The sequence below is a fragment of the Pararge aegeria genome, chromosome 5 (genome assembly GCF_905163445.1).
Source record: "Pararge aegeria chromosome 5, ilParAegt1.1, whole genome shotgun sequence".
NCBI lineage: Eukaryota > Metazoa > Arthropoda > Insecta > Lepidoptera > Nymphalidae > Pararge > Pararge aegeria.
In genome coordinates this window covers 7,945,891-7,966,699 of record NC_053184.1, presented here as the reverse complement: position 1 = coordinate 7,966,699, position 20,809 = coordinate 7,945,891, and the positions used below count along the sequence as shown (strand labels likewise).

The 20,809-nt window shown below is 36.6% G+C and overlaps 1 protein-coding gene across 3 annotated transcripts in view; it reads right to left on the bottom strand.

Moving 5' to 3' along the window:
* LOC120623742 overlaps positions 1-20,809 on the bottom strand; it is a 34,149-nt gene that overhangs the window by 3,639 nt on the left and 9,701 nt on the right. For 2 of the 3 annotated variants that reach the window (XM_039889942.1, XM_039889944.1), the window contains exon 2: positions 1,061-1,271. In XM_039889942.1, coding sequence (XP_039745876.1) covers positions 1,061-1,271 — 211 coding nt within the window. Of the gene's footprint in view, positions 1-1,060; positions 1,272-20,082; positions 20,100-20,809 lie in introns of those variants that run through there. The other variant, XM_039889943.1, reaches the window with a different exon arrangement.

Genomic DNA, 20,809 nt, shown 5'->3' with positions numbered 1-20,809 from the left:
ATAAAACTTAATATAAAGTGGATTAATTCTGCACATTTACTATACTTTAAAAATTTTGACCGGAGGATGCTTTATAATCGATACTGAGTCCAAAATAGTTTTTTGTTTAATTTTTATCTGTCTGTTTGTCTGTATGTCTGCCTGTCTGTCTGTCTGTCTGTTGGAAGGCTTTTAACGACTATTATAACTTTGAGTGTTAATAACCGGTTTAACATGCTCCTCGAAGCATGGCGAGCTATGACGTGCAGGATATCGCCAATGTCCAAATCTCGGGCTAGTGCTGAAAATATCTCAGAAAAAAACAGTATATTCAAATCAAGAGTGAATGGGCAACTACGAGACAAGCGTCCAAGTACAAAATATCCAAAACGTATTGTGTCGTTGCATCGATCTCTCCGCCGTTCACAATGGACACTATAAAATTAAATGTCTATTTAACACAGTCAATCCGTCGCATCGATCAATTGTAAGCAGATTGCAGCGATGCATCGCTTCTAAATTACACACACGTGTATTTATGTCGATGGTGGCTGCAATCAATCTTTATGACTCATATGCGTCGGAACTTGCCATCATAAAAAGCTCGTGCAAGTTGAATAGCCCAGTCAGTAACCAGTATCTTCAGCAAGTGGCTGGCATCAGTTACATGTACAATATGCTAACTGACGATATGTAAACCGTAGGTATAGTAAGAAACTCATTCAAGTGTAGGTAGGTACTTGCATAAGAATAGCATCATCATCATGACTTCAACCGATTGACGTCCACTGCCGGAAATGGGTCCTTTGAAAGCGATCCAGATTTGAACTCACTGTTCCAAAATCCACGGTCCTGGGTCGCTTATTTCCAGAGGGTCCCAGTGACTCGGTTGTTGTCTTTCCACCATGTTGGGGACCGAACAACGCTGCGTTAAACTGTGCGGAGTTGCTATGCCAGCACCTTGGGACCCCAATTTACCCCACCCATTGCCACTTCAGCTTCCTGCCTCATGATAAAGATGGCATGCCAAGCGACGGATTGCCCCGTGTAAAAACTCCTTAAATTATAGTTACATACTTACTGCGTAATTTCCTTATAGGTGGGCTCTGTGGGAGCCGATGGTACGCTCGCCGCTCTAGTACGGACACTGGATCGCCAACTCCGTGAGAAAAGCTTCGAGTGGGTGTGTTCACGCTTACATGCGACGCGAACTGAGTCGCAGTCACGGTGTAGGTCAAATGTACTAGGTACAGCACGCTGAATATGTTTCTAAGGGATCGCCTTGATAGTTTCTGTAAACATAAAAAAATAATATTATGCACTAAGTACGATGGGAGGTCGTTGTAATTTAAAATCTAAAAAATCATAATTCATGTAGGTAGGTCTATCACATGCAGATATGAAGCTTTCATACCTAGGTATATGTTTCCATTATAACCCTTCTTCACAATGCGGGAACGAAAGCCTTTAAAAGTTATTTTAAATTCATGACGCACGTTTATAAAACCAACCCATTAATTTTTTGCTATTTGGAAAGCTTTTTAAGATTAAGCATTGAGTGCACAAAATTAAGAAAATAAGTGTACACGTGTACCGTGTTCTTCAATACTGAAGAATATGTTTAGAATGGTTTCTCAAACAAACGACACTTCATACCATTTAGCAGTTGACAGTAATTATTTTTCCTCTCATGTTCTAAACGTTCACCATAAAATGGGATAATGGAAGAAAATTTGTGAGCTAGCAAAATTCCGCGGGCGTAAAGTGAGACGTGCGTGGAGCGTTATCACTGTTTCTGGACACAAAACACTGCATACAATAATGGCTGACTTCTATATGTTCTTTATTCATTGAATGAGTGGTGTACCTACTCTGAAGTAATATCGTTTCGGTAGGAGACCCGTAGAAATTCGTGATTTTAAATAAAGATAAAGCTACAAAATGTACGCAATAAATGTTCAGTGCAGCGAAGGCAAGTAAGAAGTTGCAACTGAGTAGATTTGTATCTTATCAGAAGCTATATTTTAATGATTATTCACTTTTCTTTGATAAATCGCGTTAAAACAAAAGCGTCTAACTGTTTCTGTGACTCTGCGGTACGGTGTAAAACTACCAATCACAGGACGCGCACTAAATCTACAGATTTGGTGCAAAATTTGCTCCCTCGCAATCGAGGAGTCGTTTTCGAGTATTAAACACAGTGCTATCAAAGTAAAATGGACCTAACGCCACTCGTTTTAGAGTCGCAAATTTTGCACTACATATTTATGTCAAACGTTCTGTCAAATGCATAGAAAACGAGCGGTAAATTACGTACTTACTCCTCCGTTTCTATGGTTAACAGGTTAGCCCACAAACATCCCAAACGCATCATCACTTCAATCTCAACTGGTAGTAAACCAGAACGGTTGTATTATAGTAATAAAAATCCGTTTAGCCATGGCCTATCAAAGTCAGTACCTACCTACTTAAGTTAAAAAATCCTTAGATCAACTGCATTCTCTCACGGTGCTATTGCAACACAATAGCTAGGTAGAATATGTACGTAGGTCATGAATTGGGCTAATATGGTGAAACGATGATCCGTGTTATCTTTATTGTAGATCTGTGGAACTCAGCTCATAAATTTGATACTTTAACTCCAAAATGTGATTTATAGAAGGACGTGTCTGTAATCTGTATCGAATGCAGGCTTCAACAAAGGCACGTAACGACCGATATAACATAATTTGGGAAAGGAAAAAAGTACCTACGAACAGTAAGGTCATCGTCTTTCCCATATACATTAGATAATCCACTCCTTTATTTGATACCTGTAAGGCTAACATGTGCGCCGCGAGATAATTATCTCTACAAGGAGGTAGACGAGATAATGGGTAGACATAACTCCCTCGCGGCACGCAAGGTACTGAAGCATAGATCTTTGTAAGTGTAATTAAATATTTTAGTAAAATTTAATAAACGGTAATGATAGCCTAGTGGTTAGGATTTCCTGATAATTTTCGGTGGACGGAGTTCGATCTCCAATTCAACAGTTTTATTCAATTCAATATCACTGGCTAGTCGCTTTAACGATGAAGGAAAACATCGTGAGTAAACCTTCCTGAGATGAATTTAATCCTTACTAATATTATAAATGCGATAGGATGTTTGTTCGTTCGTTTGTTTGTCTGTTTGTCCTTCCTTCAACCAATGAACTCGATAATAACATGTCCGCCTGCTAAAGCACGGAAACATGGAATAGGAGAAGTTTACCCCCGTTTATTATTTCACAAACATTATTTGGATAATATTTTTACCTGTACGCCAATGCTCTGAGGGTTAATAAAGCTTTTAGAAAATATATATTTTTATCCTTTCCCCTGGGAGATAATTGTCTCCTGTCCATGCTAGCCGTGCAGGAAAACAAACAGTCCTCAAAGGATTTGTAAAAAACCGTAATAAAACGCGTAGTAACCTAAATATTTCCTTCAATGTTCATTGCTGTGAGAAATCAATTATGAACTTATCTATTTAGGTTGGTACGTACATATCTATTTACCGTTTTTGTCGTTATTAAATTTAGATAACACTGTGATGACTGAAGAAGCAACGAAACATAATATCGTAATTATATCGAGAAGATTTATCTATTCTGTAATTTGCGGACAGTCTCGTATCTAATTAAGGGGATACCTTTGATAGATGAGAAAGGTGTTATCACTTAGAAACGTATTTGTACAAAAGAGTATTTCTATAAAGACAATAACGCGTGTACAAAATTAAAGCTACTTACTATCGGTTATCGTGGAGTATGTACCTAATTGTTTAATTATTTCCTAAAAATAATTATAAATATACAAAAAGTGATTTATTTTTTAATAAACAACGCTTTAAGTAATTTTAAACTAAATGAAACACATTTCGACAAACATCGGCATTATGATAGGAAACTGCCGTGCTAGTCCACAAAGACGTGACGCCAAGTGGCATAGCATTTCAACGCCATGTCGCGTAGAAACCGATTAAGGTTACAAAATAAAACCATATCCCTAACAAGCTAGCTGGCAACCATCTAAGACTGCATTATATGCAAAATGAGTTCTGTTTGGAATAAATAAATAAACAGGAAGTCATTTAATCAGTTATATATATTTGTTGTTTTGTTAACTTTTGAACGTTTTTTTTTATTTTTATTTTGTCTACAATTTTACTTGTTTACTTTAAACTGTTAAATATGTACTGTTTGTGTTAGTTTTATTTGTTTAATTTTTTTTTTTTTTTTTTAAATTTTTTTATCAAAAATTAACTCTTGTAATAACGCAACGGGCGATGCGATTGTTTGCTCAGTTTGATACTGGAGCAGGCTGAAAATAAGCGCTGAGCATTGTTGCTAATGCACAGCATAAGGCTGATTTTGCGGCCATTGACACGAGCCTGTGACAAGAGAGTGCAAACTGTGAAAAACAAAAACAAAAACTTTCTGTGCAATAGCCTGTACAGTCCACTGCTGGATTAACGGCCTCTCCCAAGGACGGAAGGGTTTGCCCATGGATGGATGGGTTGGTAATCGCAGTAGACGTAGTAGTAGCACAGAGAAGGCTGATGCCCGTTTTCCGTCATATTCCCTTCGTCGCCTCGTATGACACCCGCGGGAAGAGGCGGGGTGGTGACGCCTGTATTCTAATCTGCCGTCACGGGTCACCACCCGTATACCATTATCTAATTCGGGATCTTTCACATATTACCTTTTTGGTCCCAATTATTACCGTTTGCACCAGAAAAGATAATCAACTTTTTTTTATCATAATTATTAGTTAACAAAAGTCGTAAAATATGATTTGGCTGGCCCTAATGTGGCAACGAGAAAGGCCATTAAAGGTTTACATCTACTCTTGGGAATTAAGTCAATTACCGATTAATTGATTCAATTAACACAATTTAAGATAATTCCCATAATGTATACCGATATCTACCTACACTTTTCATTTCATTCATAAATCTCGGCAGAATATGAATGAGACATACGTGGGAAGCTCTAAGTAGTGCATAATATCGCAATATTAGGTTGTAAAATTAACAAGTACTTATCTAGGTATAGTTTTGAAATGTGGTTTCGTTCGCAAAATAAATAAATAATCTATGGAGCGGAGACGGACTGAGCCGAATAGAGAGGATATTAGGATACGCAAACAAATACTTACAGACATAGTATTTTATAGGGATTTTGACGGCCGATTAACAGTGGCAGTATTCATATGTACCTACCTATATTATAAGTATTTATGTATATTATTCATAAAAATATTCATCAGTCATCTTAGTACCCATAACACAAGCTACGCTTACTTTGGGACTAGATGGCGATGTGTGTATTGTCGTAGTATATTTATTTATTATTTCTACTTTGACGAACCGTTCAACGTGCATGATATAGTTTGTCCACGTAGTCAATGTGGTCTACCATTGCTGCGTTTTCCGATGTGATTTCACCTGTCCAGCAGGGCTAGCACGTGCAGGAGATAAAAATTATATCCCTCGATTATATCCCTTGACAGGGGATATAATTAACGTGTCCACCTGCTAAAGGACGAGAACATGGAATAGCAGAAATATGCCCCCGTTTATTAATACACTTATATTATTTGGATATTATTTCCACTTGTGAGCCAATGCTGGGGAAAGGATAAAAATTTATTTTCTCTCACATCTTTATAAACTATCAGAGCACTGGCGTTGGAAAAAAAAAATTACTGTCACATTTTTCGGTTACGCGTCACATTTTTCCGTTACGCACCATCTTTTTCTATTTTTTTTTAACAGTCCACAAACGTCAACAACAAGATCCGCACTACAATTGATGGAGTTTTTACTCGGTTGCTAAATTTTGTGGAATGTAAACATAATATATTACATATTTCAGTTAACATAAGCCCTTAATAACAAAAATATATACCTAATAACGATTACAATGATGGCAATTATTCTATTACAATTAATGAAATGCTGTAATAATTATTTATTAATTATTAATACAATTATTTCATTTTACCTTAATAGTCATAAGGTAAAATGAAATAATTGTATTATTTGTGTTCATGTCTATGATATTAAAAGCCTTTTGTTAAACTTTATCTAATTTAACTTTATGTAACCAATTTCTGTAAAGGTAAGTACATATAGTAGATCATATTTTGAAAAATAAGGTCATAAAGAAGTTTCACGTTCAAAGTCTCAGTATCTAGAAAACTTTTATTTTTAATAAATAATTAATGGACTAAGTAGTTGGCTCACCAAGTGGAAAATCCTCATCGTCTAGCCTTTTAGATACGTTCTACAAAGAGTTATCTTGCGTTCATCAAGCTCTATTACTACTACTACTACTACTACTACTAGTATAGATAACTTATAACCGGCCGATGGTAGGAAGAGCGTTTTACAGTTTGTATGCCCTGTGTCTTCGAAACGACGTACAGAAACGATTTTTTTTTTATGGAGAGAATTTATAGAGAACTTTAAATTAACTAATTGTCTTTATTTTCGGTGGGTTTATTAATGTAAGAAGTGGTAACGTTAAAAGAATTTCCAAATAGATAGCTACTCGTATGTCTTAAATTGTGTTTGCATGATATTAAGTACCTACCTAATATGTGTTTTTTTTATTAAATTGTAAGCGCATCATGCTTGCGAAATCTTTTAACTTTTTCAATGTCACGACGAATTTACGACGACGTGACGTGACGAAACCGTTGTAACCTTCCTGGAGACATAACAAATAGGCCCGTTAACGATCAGAATGGAAGCAAGCTCCACATTAGCCCAAGGTGATAGACAAATTACATACGTTCCCAAAGCTTTTGTTGTTTAGAGTATATATAAAGACAGCGAGGTGTATCCTTATTATTTACACTATCAAAGTCAAAGTCAAAAATATCTTTATTTAAGTAGGCCCACAGGTGGCACTTTTGATGCGTACATAAGAATTACACGGTAGTGAGGTGATGGCGATAACCACATTCGTAAACTTAAAACTAAAGCTACGAGGGTTCCAAACGCATCCTAGTCTAAGAAGAAGCCCGTTTTCACATTCTTTAGATACAATGCACAGCATGCAATAATGGCTGAATGAGGGGTTCTGTATGTTCTTAATTCTGTGGCTGGCTGCATTTTCGCGCTTTATAGCCACCCTAATCTTTTGCGCAAAAAATGAGCCGCTTATGTCTTCTGTTTGTTAACTAAATAAACAGTCGTTATGAAATTGCTTATTTTGCTCCGCGAAAAGCAGGAGAATCTGTGTGGTGTAATTTATAATTTCTTCAATCCTTATACTCCACACCAAACAGATCTTCGGCAATATACCCTCTACGCATCCTCAGGAGATGTTGAGTTTACAATTAATAATAATTCTCAAGACAATACACAACAAATAGAAGTTGTTTTTTTTTTTAATGGTTTCTTACCCTGTATTTAATGAAGATCGTTAACTATGGGCCTCATAAGAAGGCTTAGAGTCACTCACCGGGCGATGGAGAGAGCTATGCTCGGAGTATCTCTACGCGATCGAATCAGAAATGTGGAGATTCGTAGAAGAACCAAAGTTACCGACATAGCTCAACGAGTCGCGAAGCTTAAGTGGCAATGGGCCGGGCACATAGTTCGGAGAAAGGATGGACGTTGGGGTCCCAAGGTGCTGGAATGGCAGCCCCGTACTGGTAAGCGCAGCGTTGGTCGACCCCCAACGAGGTGGACAGACGACATTAAGCGCGTCGCTGGTAGCCGTTGGATCCAAGCGGCTCAGAATCGTGGAACTTGGAACTCCCTACAAAAGACCTATGTCCAGCAGTGGACGTCTATCGGTTGATGTGATGATGATGATGATGATTTAATGAAGATTGTTTAGAGCGAATAAATAGAACTTATTACCCGTTTGTGGCCCATAAACGTGACTGAAAACAAAGCAGCACCTAATTACCCATCCAATGGTCGATTAATACCCATAGTATGAACGAACTTACAATAGATGCTCTATGAACATGCCCTTTAAAAGCTTATCAATTCTGTAAAACTTTGCCTTGACTTACGAGCTTTTGTTCTCTTTACTTTAATAAATAACCTAAGATCGTGTTGATAGGTGTTGTGATCGATTAGTAACGCCTTACTCGTATAGGAAACATTATATTATGAAGAATTACCTACCTAATTATGTAAGATGTTTTTTGATTTTATCAGCAAGGTCGAGAAGGTTAAGGTGAAATGTTATTGTTCCTAGCATATGTTATTCTAATGTTATTCCTCCTAGGTTGAGTTTTTTTTTATTTTTCATCCGGTCCATACAGAGGACCTCTGGGTCATTGTCACGCCGCGCCAGGTGGGTCTATTCAATTGCAGTTCGAAACTCAATTTTCTTAAATAGTTTTTTTAGTTATATTTCTTTTGGCGCGTTTGGAAAAATGAAGTTAGTCAACATTTTAGTATTTTTAAAAACGTTTGACAGTTGACTTTCAATAATTCAAACAATGCCTTTTTCCTATTGTTAGTGTTGTTTTTTCTACAAACGTAGAATAAGGCGAAATTATGGAGGGTAGAGGTAAGGAGAGTCATCTTATATGGGAGAAAAGTTGAAAAAGTGTCCAGTGTATGCGCTAAATAACAGTTCAAAAATCCTCCACAATGGCGCTGGTGGATGCACAGGGTATGGTATGAATGTAGCAATCGTAGATGAATTGAAGAATGCCGAGTTAAAAAATTTAATGTCATTATCGACTAAAGTAGTTAATTATTGAGAATTTCAACAACTTACGTTGTACAAAATATTGTGGTAAATATAACCTTACTTCCTTGTATCTCCATACTTCCTTGTTTATTTTTCAAGCCTACTCTAACAATATTTATATTTGGCGCTTCTTTTAAGAGTTACCCTGATGCAAATGTGGCGCCATCCTAATTTAATACATTTTGACGACACTTTTTCATATACACAGATGACTCTCCTTACCTCTACCCTCCATAGGCGAAATATAAAATTTTTGAAAAGAGTTTTATATTGTTACGCCAAAGAAGTATAACTTCTAACGCGTGTACATAAGTTCACACACGTTTTTTTTCTTAATTCTTTTCCGCAGGTAAAAGGTAAAGGTATATAACCGTACAGCCATGTCTTTTGCTTGTCTAAATTTTGTTTAATTTTCTGGAAAAAGTATATTTCCGACTTACCTGTCCTAAACTAATGTAAACATCATTTCGTTTATTTATTTGTTTAATCTTTTTTTTGGGTACCAACAGGATATAATTAGCCATATTTTAAATAATAACATATTTTAAAACGAATTCTACATACTAGAACCGAATATCCTTTTTTAAAGACCCACTTACACCTATAAGTGGGTTTTTATTAAAGCAAGGAAAATAAAAATATCTACATTTAAATATCTACATAAAAACCTCCTTTTATTTTAATTGTTTCTATTTATTTAAACGGAACGCTAGAACGCTTAGCAGCTCTTCTTAGTTGGTAGGGTGGTAACTAGTCAAGGCCGAAGCCTCCCACCAGAGCAGACCAGAGAATCGCTGCTCCTACCGGATATCAAACCCGGGACCTCCCACTTATGAAACCAAATACTTAGATTTGGCCAAGCCGGGAGTAGAATCGCGGACCTTGTGATCCGTAGTTGAGCATGCTAACCACAAGGCCACCTATGCAATCGAATGTATTAAGCATGCAAGTATTCTAGGGCAAAGAGAAGCAAAAGCAATAAGACAAATTTTCTGAAAGCTTAATTGGTTATTCGGAATGAAAGAAACGGATATGTATACCAATTAAGCCCAATACGTTTTGCAGTTTGTAGGCGACATGAATTTATCACGATCTTTAGTCAGCTGTCACGATGTATAAGCAAGGGACATATCAAGGACAATCTACCTTTAAACGGCGGTACAATTTGTTTCGTTGGTGCAGTGTCAATGATTGTGATGCAAGTACGAGTATTTGCATGTGCAACGCCTATTCTTTGTAAAAGCGGTCAAGTGCGGTGCCTTTAAGTATTTTAGATATATGAATGTACTGGAATGGTTTCTTAAGTCTGTATGTTCCTAATTCTGTGGCTGGCTGCATTTCCGCGCTGTATAGCCACGCTGATCTTTTGCGCAAAAAATGAGCCGCTCCTATGTCTTCTGTTTGTTAACTAAATAAACAGCCGTTATGAAAATTAAGCTTGATTTGCTCCGCGAAAACCAGGAAAATCTTTGTGGTGTAATTTATAATTTCTTCATTCCTTATACTCCACACCAAAATGATCTTCGGCAAGGTACCCTCTACGCACGTTTCGCTCCGAAACCGGAGCATCCTCAGGAGATTTTGACTTTACAATGAATAATTGTCAAGTGACAACACACAACAAACAGCCGTTGTTTTTTTTTAAATGGTTTCTTACCTAGTGCCTTTAAGTATTGTAGATATATGAATGTAATGGAATGGTTTCATAAGTCCAATGGATCACCGAATCCGTATAGCCGACGCGTATCACGATACACACTACGCAATCATAATACGCGGTTCCGATACGCCGGCAGCATAGACAGTAGACAAAAATTATATCCCCCGATTATATCCCCTGACAAGGTATAAAATTTACGTGTCCAAATGGCAAAGCAAGGCAACAGGGAATGGGAGAACTATTATACCCACGTTAATTATTACATTTTGTTATTCGGATATTATTTTCACATGTGCGCCAATGCTTTCCCCGGGGAGAAAACTGGGTTTTGCCTAGGCCCGTTCCATGTAGATTGGCTTTTGTTCGCATAGGTATTCCGTATTGGGTGTAAATAATACGCAATACGCAGTCCCGATACACCGCGTCGATACGATACTCGATACGGTCTGCTGTTTTTTTATGTCCGAACAGCAGAACAGACCGGACCCCAAGTTTGCTTTTAAAATAATTGTGTGTCAGTGGTTGATCAATGACAAATATACGATTGTAGAAAAACCCCGTTTCACCCACCCTCTAGGTAAGCCTACTATAATGCGCTATGCACAAATCTGTATGTTGTTAAATTTATATATGTCTATATGTTTTATGCATCACCACGCAGAATCAGAACTCTAATACTATTTTTTCGATTTTGCTTCTTGCAATGATGTGAAAATCTTCTTTAATGAAAACTTTTTTTGAAAAGAATAATTTTAATTATTTTTACAGCTGGGTGACATTCAATGACAAACAGCTACAATTTTTTTTTAATGAATTAGACTTAAGACTTAAGACTATTCTGATTCTATCCATTTGTTTTTTTTTAGTTCAGAATTCAAGAATTAAAAAAACAAACTACCTATTAGAAATCTTTAGTCGGAAAGGTGACATGTGCCTGTAATTACTACGGCAAGCACGCTTTAAAGACCGGAACCCACATTGCCTACCTACTCCAAAATCGGACTCAACTGAAATACAAAATTACTAAATACTGTATTCACGAATAGCTGCTAGAATAAACAATAGCCATTTGATGTTAGAATTTTGCAACACAGCAGGTACACACCCACTCGTCTCATGTAGATCGCAAATACGTTGCCTAACGTATTGTATGGACACTAAGGCATCATGGATCAATTGATCAATCAATGTTTTGTATCAAAAAAAATCATAATAAATATACTTTTTCGCAAATAATGTAAATAAAATAATGTATACAATAACAACTATCACTGCATGCAATATCAATAAATTACACGGTATGAATGAATGAATGAATACACTTTTATTGTACACCACGGAGAAAATTTACAGAGATATAAATACAACAGCACAATAAGGTAGAACGTACAATTTGGCGGCCTTATCGCTAAATAGCGATCTCTTCCAGGCAATCAAAGGCATACAAGAAAATGTTATAAGAAATAAGTAGGTGGTACAACAAACATAATTAAATATTAGGATTTAAAACTAAATTAACATAAAAAAAAAAACACGGTATTTCGATGGTGCGCTGGAAAATATTTTTTTGAAACAAAACCAGACTGCGTTGCATTGCAATTATCTAAGCTCTAAAAGCCAAATGTCTAATGCTAATGGCTCATAACTTTTGACAAAATATTGATTATATCAAAGCCGGGAAAAATCAATATTTAACGCACACAACGTTTACAACGTTAATTAGTGTTGAAGAATTCTCCCAGCTATTCACCATCACAAGGGCTAGCGCAGGCAGGAGACAAAATTTATATCCCCCGATTAAGGATATACCTTTGTCAGGGGATATAAATTTGACAACGTGTCAACCTGCTAAAGCACGGGAAAATGGAATAGGAGAAGTTTACCCCCGTTTATTATTACACATACATTATTTGGATATTATTTCCACTTAATATATGTGAGAGTTAATAAAGCTGGGGGAAGATACATTTTTATCCTTTCCCCGGGGATATAATTGCCTTCTCGTCCCCATGCTGAACATGCTTCATTATTGTGACGAGCATAAATTGCATCGAGTCTCAACCCGTGTGATATTTATTATTGTGTAGTTCCGGTAACCATCAATGGTCTTCATCATCAAAGGTTACAAGTAAAGCACATGTTACTTGAAAAATACTCAAATCCCTATAATATCTACTTGAAGAATTCCCTAAAGTATTCTAGGATTCCTCTAATAGATTTTTACCTGATGATTTCCCACCTGTGATACTTCATTCACCAACCAATCAAGTCAATTTTTGGCATGACCATATTCTTTCCGACGAAATGGTTTTCCGCTTTTCATAAGATTCATTAAAATTATCTCGATACAAAAAAAGTCATACTTTAATATCAAAAACGCTGTAAAATTACTACTGAGAATGTTTTTTGGTTTTGAGACAATTATTTATTTACCGTAGATACCATAGTAAAATTCACTATGCGGGTAATACTTTGCCGTGAAGGAAAATTATCATACACCTATTAATTACACAAAGGTGTAAACTATTGAAACGTAATAAATATTGCATAATGTTTAAACGTTGCATTCCAATCCCGTCCTCCCATTACTTATCACTTCATGAAGGTTATGAAATCACCAATCATCCAATTAATATAGCCTTTTACAGTCCACTGCTGGGCTAAAGGCCTCTCGTCGCGTCTCGCCCCAACGGGTTTGCCCATTATCATGCCCTTACATTGCGACGGTCGATTGGCGCAGTGGGCATCGACCCTGCTTTCTGAGTCCAAGGCCGTGGGTTCGATTCCCACAACTGGAAAATGTTTATATGATGAACATGAATGTTTTTCAGTGTCTGGATGTTTATACATATGTATACTATAATTATTGATGTGTATTATATTCATAAAAAAATATTCATCAGCTATCTCAGTACCCATAACACAAGCTACGCTAACTTTGGGGCTAGATGGCGATGTGTGTATTGTCGTAGTACATTTATTCATTATTATCACCACGCGGGAAGAGTTGGTGGTCGCAGCACGGCTAGTATGAGCAGGAGACAATTATAGCCCCGGGAAAGGATAACAAATTATCTTCTCCCACAGCTTTATCAACTCTCAGAGCACTGGCGCACAAGTTGAAATAATATCCAAATAAAAAATGTGTAATAATAAACGGGGATAAACTTCTCCTATTCCATATTCCCTTGCTTTAGCAGGTGGACACGTAATTGTATCCTTTGTCAGGGGATATAATCGGGGGATATAGTTTTTGTCTCTTGCCCGTGCTAGCCCTGCAGCTCTCAGAACACTGGCACACGAGTGAAAATGAAAATAATATCTAAATAATATATGTGTAATAATAAACGGGAGTAAACTATTCCATGTTTCCGCAGGTGGCCACGTTAATTACATCCAGTGGCGTGCATAGAGGGTATGCAGATAATATGAAATGAAGAAAATCTCCAGGACGAGTTATAAATACTTTAGGGTAGGCTTTTTATAACTCTTAAAATGCCTATCCTTAGGTTTTTTAAAACTCGTACTGGAGATTTTTTTCATTTAATATCATCTGCATACCCTGTGCATACCCTGTATGCACGCCATTGATTACATCCCTTGTCGGGGGCTATAATCGGGGGATATAATTTTTGACTCCTGCCTGTGCTGTGCTGCAGTAGATGGTAGTAGTAGCACAGAGGAAACTACAGCTCGTTCTCCGTTATAGTCCCTTAGTCGCCTCGTACGACAAGGAAGAGGAGGGGGGGGGGGGGGGGGGGCGGCGGCAACAGTAATCTGATCTTCCATAGTAAATCGTTTTCTTATTACTAGCTCGACATATTTAACTGTGAAGGTATTGAGTTGCTCCCTTCACATGCCAATTGTACCGAGGTTTATACTGCGGTATAACGGATTAAATTGCCAAATAATATCTACCTCTACGTCTATATCAATACACATACATGTAATATGTACATGAAGGTTAATTGAAAATAAACCTGTGCTACATATATCAGATTTCACATTTGCAATCTATTTCTACGTAAAACAATATCATAGTGAAGGACCTCATCTAGTGGCAAAACTGTTCAATGACGGTAAGAAAAGGAAATTGCTTTACACTTTTTAAGTCATGATATGATAATTTATTGGGCTTTATCGTACCAAACCACTAAATCGCTTGACAGTACGTATTTGTCGGTAACTAGCTAAAGCCTTCCGGAGAAAATTTCTACGTAGCTTCTGCCGGGGATCGAAACCGGGATCTCCACTTATAAGACAATGGCGTCGTGAGTGCTACTGCCATTAGTACCTCTATACTTTCTACGGCGCCCAGGGGATATAATTAACATGTCCATCTGCACAACCACGGAACAGCGAATAGGAGAAGTTTACCCCCGTTTATTATTACACATATATAATTATCTCTAAATATATAATATTATAGGAGATTATCTCCAAATAAAATTATATATGTGTAATAATAAACGGGGGTAAACTTCTCCTATTTGATATTATATTCCCCAAGTTTAAATAATTTTCAACTTGTGCGGCAGTGCTCTGAGAGTTGATAAAGCTGTGGGAGCTGACATTTATCCTTTTTCCCGGGGAGAAAATGGTCTCCGTACTGGACGGGGAGCCCTGCTATTACTATAACCCGATAATACCTTGTTAAATTCCCTACCAGGAATTTTGTCTCACAAAGTCTCGTGAGGGTTACGTTATGTCTTCGGGAGGGTTTAAAGTGTTTTCCGGAAGTACTCAGAAGTAGGCATACTGCACCAAATTGAAATAGCGCTACTGCGAAGCAATAGTTTCCAATGTTATTTCATTCTGTATCTAAGAACTTCTTCAAGTACATCAAGTGTCATTAGATACTTTTTATTTCACTTTCACGTAAGAGTGTTGTTTGTCACTTAAAGTTAAAAGTGCTGTTACGAAGACTTTCCGATGTTTCACTGATCACATGATTCGATGTTTGCCTGCGCACGGCGGCGCATACCTACTAGGTATATTGTCCAATATGCTCCCTCGAGACTCGAGAGCATTTCACTTTCACTAGGAAAATCTAAATGCTTTCCTGTCTATACCTATATGTCTCTTTTTTATAATGAAAAAAGTTACTAAACTAGTAAACTTATCTTAATATATATAAATCTCCTGTCACGATGTTTGTCCGCGATGGATTTTAAATTAAATTGACACACCGTGAGCAGTCTGGTCCAACTTAAGAGATAGGATAGCTTAGATCTTTAAGTATAGTCGCAATTTTATTTTATTGCAAATTATTTGTCTATAATTAATTGACAGTCACATGTTATATATATACTACTATACTCATTTAAGGCTTAGCGATACTGAATACTTTAAAAACAGTCGCGGGCAACAGCTAGTACTATATATATATACATTTTTTTTTTTTCATTACAATGGATGAAAGTTAACAATTAACCGTTCAACGAGTATGTCGAGCTATTTATAAGAAAACTGTCTTTTTGCTATTATACTTAACGTTCGTGCCGTGTGGTAGCGGCAGAACAGAGGAATGGTTTTCAGGGATAAAATGAAGCCTATGAGCTATTCCAGACAACATTGGGATAGGTATCTCTGCCAAATTTCAACCAAATCGGTTCATTCGGTGTGGCGCTAAAGCGTAACAAACATCCATCTATCTATCCATCCATACATACATCAATCCATCCATACATCCTATCCTCACAATCTTTCGTCAGTGGTGTGTGGTGACTATATACCACTCTCTTCCCGCGGGTGTCGGACGGTGTGACTAGTGACGGGTATATCAGAGAGAACGGGCACCAGTGTCTTCTGTGTTACTACTACCTTCTTCTGCGATCACCAACCCGTCTGCACAGCGTGGTGTTTGTGGGAAAACCCTTCCTTTGGTTGAGGCCTATATTCCAGCAGTGGACTTAACAAAGTTGATGAAAGTACCTAGTCATCATCATCATCCACCTTTCGTTACCGGTCCACTATAGAGCATGGGTATCCTCTCAGAATGAGAAGGAATTAGGCCGTAGTCTAACACGCTGGCCAAGTGCGGATTGGTAGACTACAGTTGTAATTAAAAATATGAGACATAATAATACGTTGGGTTACGAATTCCGTATATTATTTTTATTGCTCTTGTAAAATAACAATACTTAGAAAAATAACAAAATAAACTTTACATAAATATACTGACACAAAAATCTGTTTAATGGTGTTGTAAACATCATCATGGTGTTGTAGATTTTTGCACCTTTGCTAGAATGGCAAATCTGCACCGGAAAGTGCAGTATTGGTAAATTACGATAGTACCTACTTATGGACAGATGCTATCGATTGAGTCCACGGGACTCTAACGGCAAAAGACCGTGGAGTCTGAAATATCTTTTGCCTTGGTTAGAGTTTACAAATTGACTTATTTATCTTATGCCACAAAGCTCAATTTCTCTTCATTACGTTCAGTATTAATATGACATCATCAATAGACTTTCACTGCTGGATATTGGTATTTTGAAGGGAGTTCCAAAAACCACTCGTCTTGAGTCCAGCGGCTGCATTCGTATGATTTATAAAGAGTTACCAAATTCTTGAAGCATGCTTGAAGCTCAATCATAACAATAGACGAAAGCCGAAGACAAGGCAACTCAAAAAGACAAATAGTATCTAGTAGTGACCTTAAAGATTAGGTAGCGTAGATTAGGTCGCGCGTCGGAGAAAAGTGTTGTTACTAACTAGTCAGATGCGTAAGGTCTATATTATACCAACTCTATTACGTCATAATGTCCTACAAAATCAAATGTTACAGAAAATGCTATTCGCCCTTGCGCATTGTCAGCTACGCATTAGCATATGATTTAGTATGATGGTCACCGTATCTCGACTTTCCAACAGCTAGTTGCAAATACAACGTAACAAATCGTTTAGTCATACTATATCATGCCTGGAGAGATGTAACCCAATCTTCTTAGGCTTGTTTACTTATATCGAAGTGCATATGGACTAGAGAGCGTAACAAAACTGTGAGTGTTGATCATCATAGAAGTCTGCCTAATGGTTTTGAAACAGAACACGCATTCACAGTCTTACTTTACTGCAATTTAGGCTTTCGACACTTCACAATTTTACTAAAATAGAGTGTCATTAGGCAGGTTAGCATTACTTTATCATCAGAAGAAAACTAGGTGTTATCGAATCTTTTAATTTTTTCGCTAGGTGATGTTTTTGGTCTATCACGGCTTGTTTTTGATTATTTACTTTTCATACTCTTATTTAATACTCATAAGTATAGTGATAATGTTTATTTATTTAAACAATTAAATATCACATGCTTTGACAGTAAAGCAAAAACATTGGGAGGATGCCTAGCTTACCTTCATGGCTGAGAGTTCCCGATAATGTTCTCAAAAGCGTGTCAAACACTTCTAATTTTGTAGAATGCTGTTAATGAGTTAGTACTTTATAAAGATGATGATAATATTGATAATAATATAATTTATTTGGTCGCATTCACAAAAATCGATTCAAATCAAACCTTTGCACAAAACTCTTAACTTGTTTGCGGATTCTAAAATAGGATTTATTTTAGTATGACGTAAGTAATATACAGTCGATTAAAATAGTTTATCCGAATAATGACCATAAATCACAGATTTATATATAATTTTCTGTTACTAAAGATGTAGCCTACGGCTTCGGATGCGTCTCCATCTGCCATTCTCTTAGTAATTTTACACCTATAAGTAGTAATCATGAATCAATATACTACAACTTGGGCAATATCTATTAAAGTTACTGTTTCTCAAGCGGTACGAGTCTTGGTAGTAGGATAATATTAAAGTGTTCAATTACAATAACTTAGTTACACTACCAAGAGCTTTTTTATTCTACCTGATATAATTTACTGACACACTATCATCGCACGAAGTAGGTAGGTAGTTAGGTAGGAATCTTGGAATTCACGTGATCCGCTGTTTTTATCCGCAGCTTATGTTCCACTTGATGCCATCTATCCACCTAGCGAGATTTGCCATCGCTGCGGTTACCAGTGTGCGATGCCAGTAGCTCTAAAGCAAAATCTCCAGTCTTGGGGATTTTAGTCCCAAAATGGTGGAAGGGCGGTCGATGTCACTCAGTTTCACGACTTTCTGAGGTTCCTCTGACCTCCTTCTATCGTCGTTTTGTATCTTACTCATATTACACTAAGTGTCGAATGTTTTGATTTTTAAAATACAAAACTTAGTTAAACGTTTACTTTCTTCGATAATAACGGAAACTAGTGAGAGCGGGTCATAATATAGTATCAATCAAAAAGCCCGTTTACAAAAAATCCTAGATGTAAAACTAATTATAGTCTGGACCTATCTAATACCACAATTCAAAAAATTCCAAATTCAAATTTCATTTATTTCAAGTAGGCCTAATAATATAAGCACTTTTGAAACGTCAAGTCTGTCTGTTTGTAGTGACTCTACCACCGGTTCGAAAGGCAGATTTTAACGAGAAGAAGCCGGCAAAAAACTCAGGAATCCTACTCGTAGTCTCCTCCAAGACTGATAGTAGGTACTGTGGTTAGTACCAACGTTCTTTGTCCCAGTTACTCACTGCTAAGATAACTTTATTTCATAGTAATAATTATCAGCACTTAGTTTTATTTTACTTTGATGGTGTTTTTATGTAGTGTGGTCAATTTGTACGTATAATAATATATTTAGAAAAAACTCATGGATACAATAACAATAAGCAGAATGCAAATGGATTTATAATATTCGGCTAAGTGTTTGTGTAAATTCAATTTATCGGTGATCTAATGTTTGTATAACATGTCAACAAGGCCCGCAATCATTTTCTAATTGATATTACAACCTTCAAGGAAACATTTAAATCCACAGGGTATTTTGTCATAACATTAGTATTGTACACAAATCTGTTATGGCTGCAAATGGTCCTTAAGGGGTTAAGGGCCTGATTGCGTCTCAAGAATAATAATGTAATAGCGAAACTCAAAAGTCAATACTCCTGTTTACTAATAATTTAATTAGTATCTACTCCTTGTTTTATTTACAGCGGCAACATATATATAATCGTAGCAAAGCGGATATACAAAACAGTGCGAATAACTAACTAATAAGATAAATGCGAAAGTTTGTTTGTTTGGCCTCTTTTTTAGCAATCAATCAACTTAATTTTTGCCATATATTTTACCGCAGACGATCTTTTACCGAAGCATCGGTTCTCACGGTTTTTTTTTTTCAATCCGTCATAAACGTGGATGAAGAACTCAGAGGTACTAATACTTCATAATTCTGTTGATAAGTAGCTTTTTACGTTGACGGTTTTTTTTTCAGAGCGGGTTATTGATTTCCGAATTCAATTTGAGGTCTGTCTTCGGTTTTCAACAGCCTACAACAGTCAATGTCAATCAATGCTGGACTAAAGGCTTCTCCCAAAGGGAGGGTTTGTCCATCATCACCACGCTGGGCAGACGGGTTTGTGACCGCAGTAGATAGAAGTAGTAGAAAGTAGAAGGTACAGAGGACGCTGATGCCCGTTCTCCTTCTCCGTTACCGTATAACCGTTATATTCCCTCTTAGTCGCCTCGTACGACACCTATGGAAAAAGGAAGGGGTGGTGGCAACTGTATTTTGAGTTGCCGTCACTACACGGCTTACTGTTTTAATAAAATTATTTTAATTTAAACACTCACAATCATTATCACCTCTGTTTTATATTTCTACATATTATTTAAAAGAACGCGACGCCATAACATTATGTTAGACTGCTGCAAAATAACTAGAGCACCGAGTTTGTGGTGCACACAAATTGGATGAAAACTGTACAAATTTATTGTCAGCCTGAACTAGCATTTATTTACATTGCAGTAATGCTTAGAATCACGCGAATGATAACCACAAAGCGAATTACATTCTATTGATGGGTCATGTTGTGTTCATTGCGTAAGAATGACCTTAAGTTTGCTCTATATCCAGTAACTTTTTAAATAGTACAGTAAAATTTTGTATTTATCGTTTGATATTTTACTATTTATCATTGTCAGTGTGAACTGTGAACACACTTTTCAAAAGATTGAGGTGATGATGGTGATGATTTTATGTTTTGAGTATAAAAATACAGATTATATTTTACTATACAGATTCAATCTATAATCATGTACCATAATATCATATCTATTAGATTGTAACATAAGTGCATACAACAAGCCATTTTATCGTAATTAAGTATTTAAGTTTATGATTTTATAGGTTTTGTGCCCAGTCTTTAGTCTGTGTTTAATTTAATAAATAAACAGAATTAAAATTTAAAAATGTTTTTTTGGTAAAAAAATAAAAAGAAGTGTAGGTGTCTTTTCTGGTATAATAAAACAATATTCGTTTGAATTTGTTACGACATAGTCCGTACACCATAGCCATAAA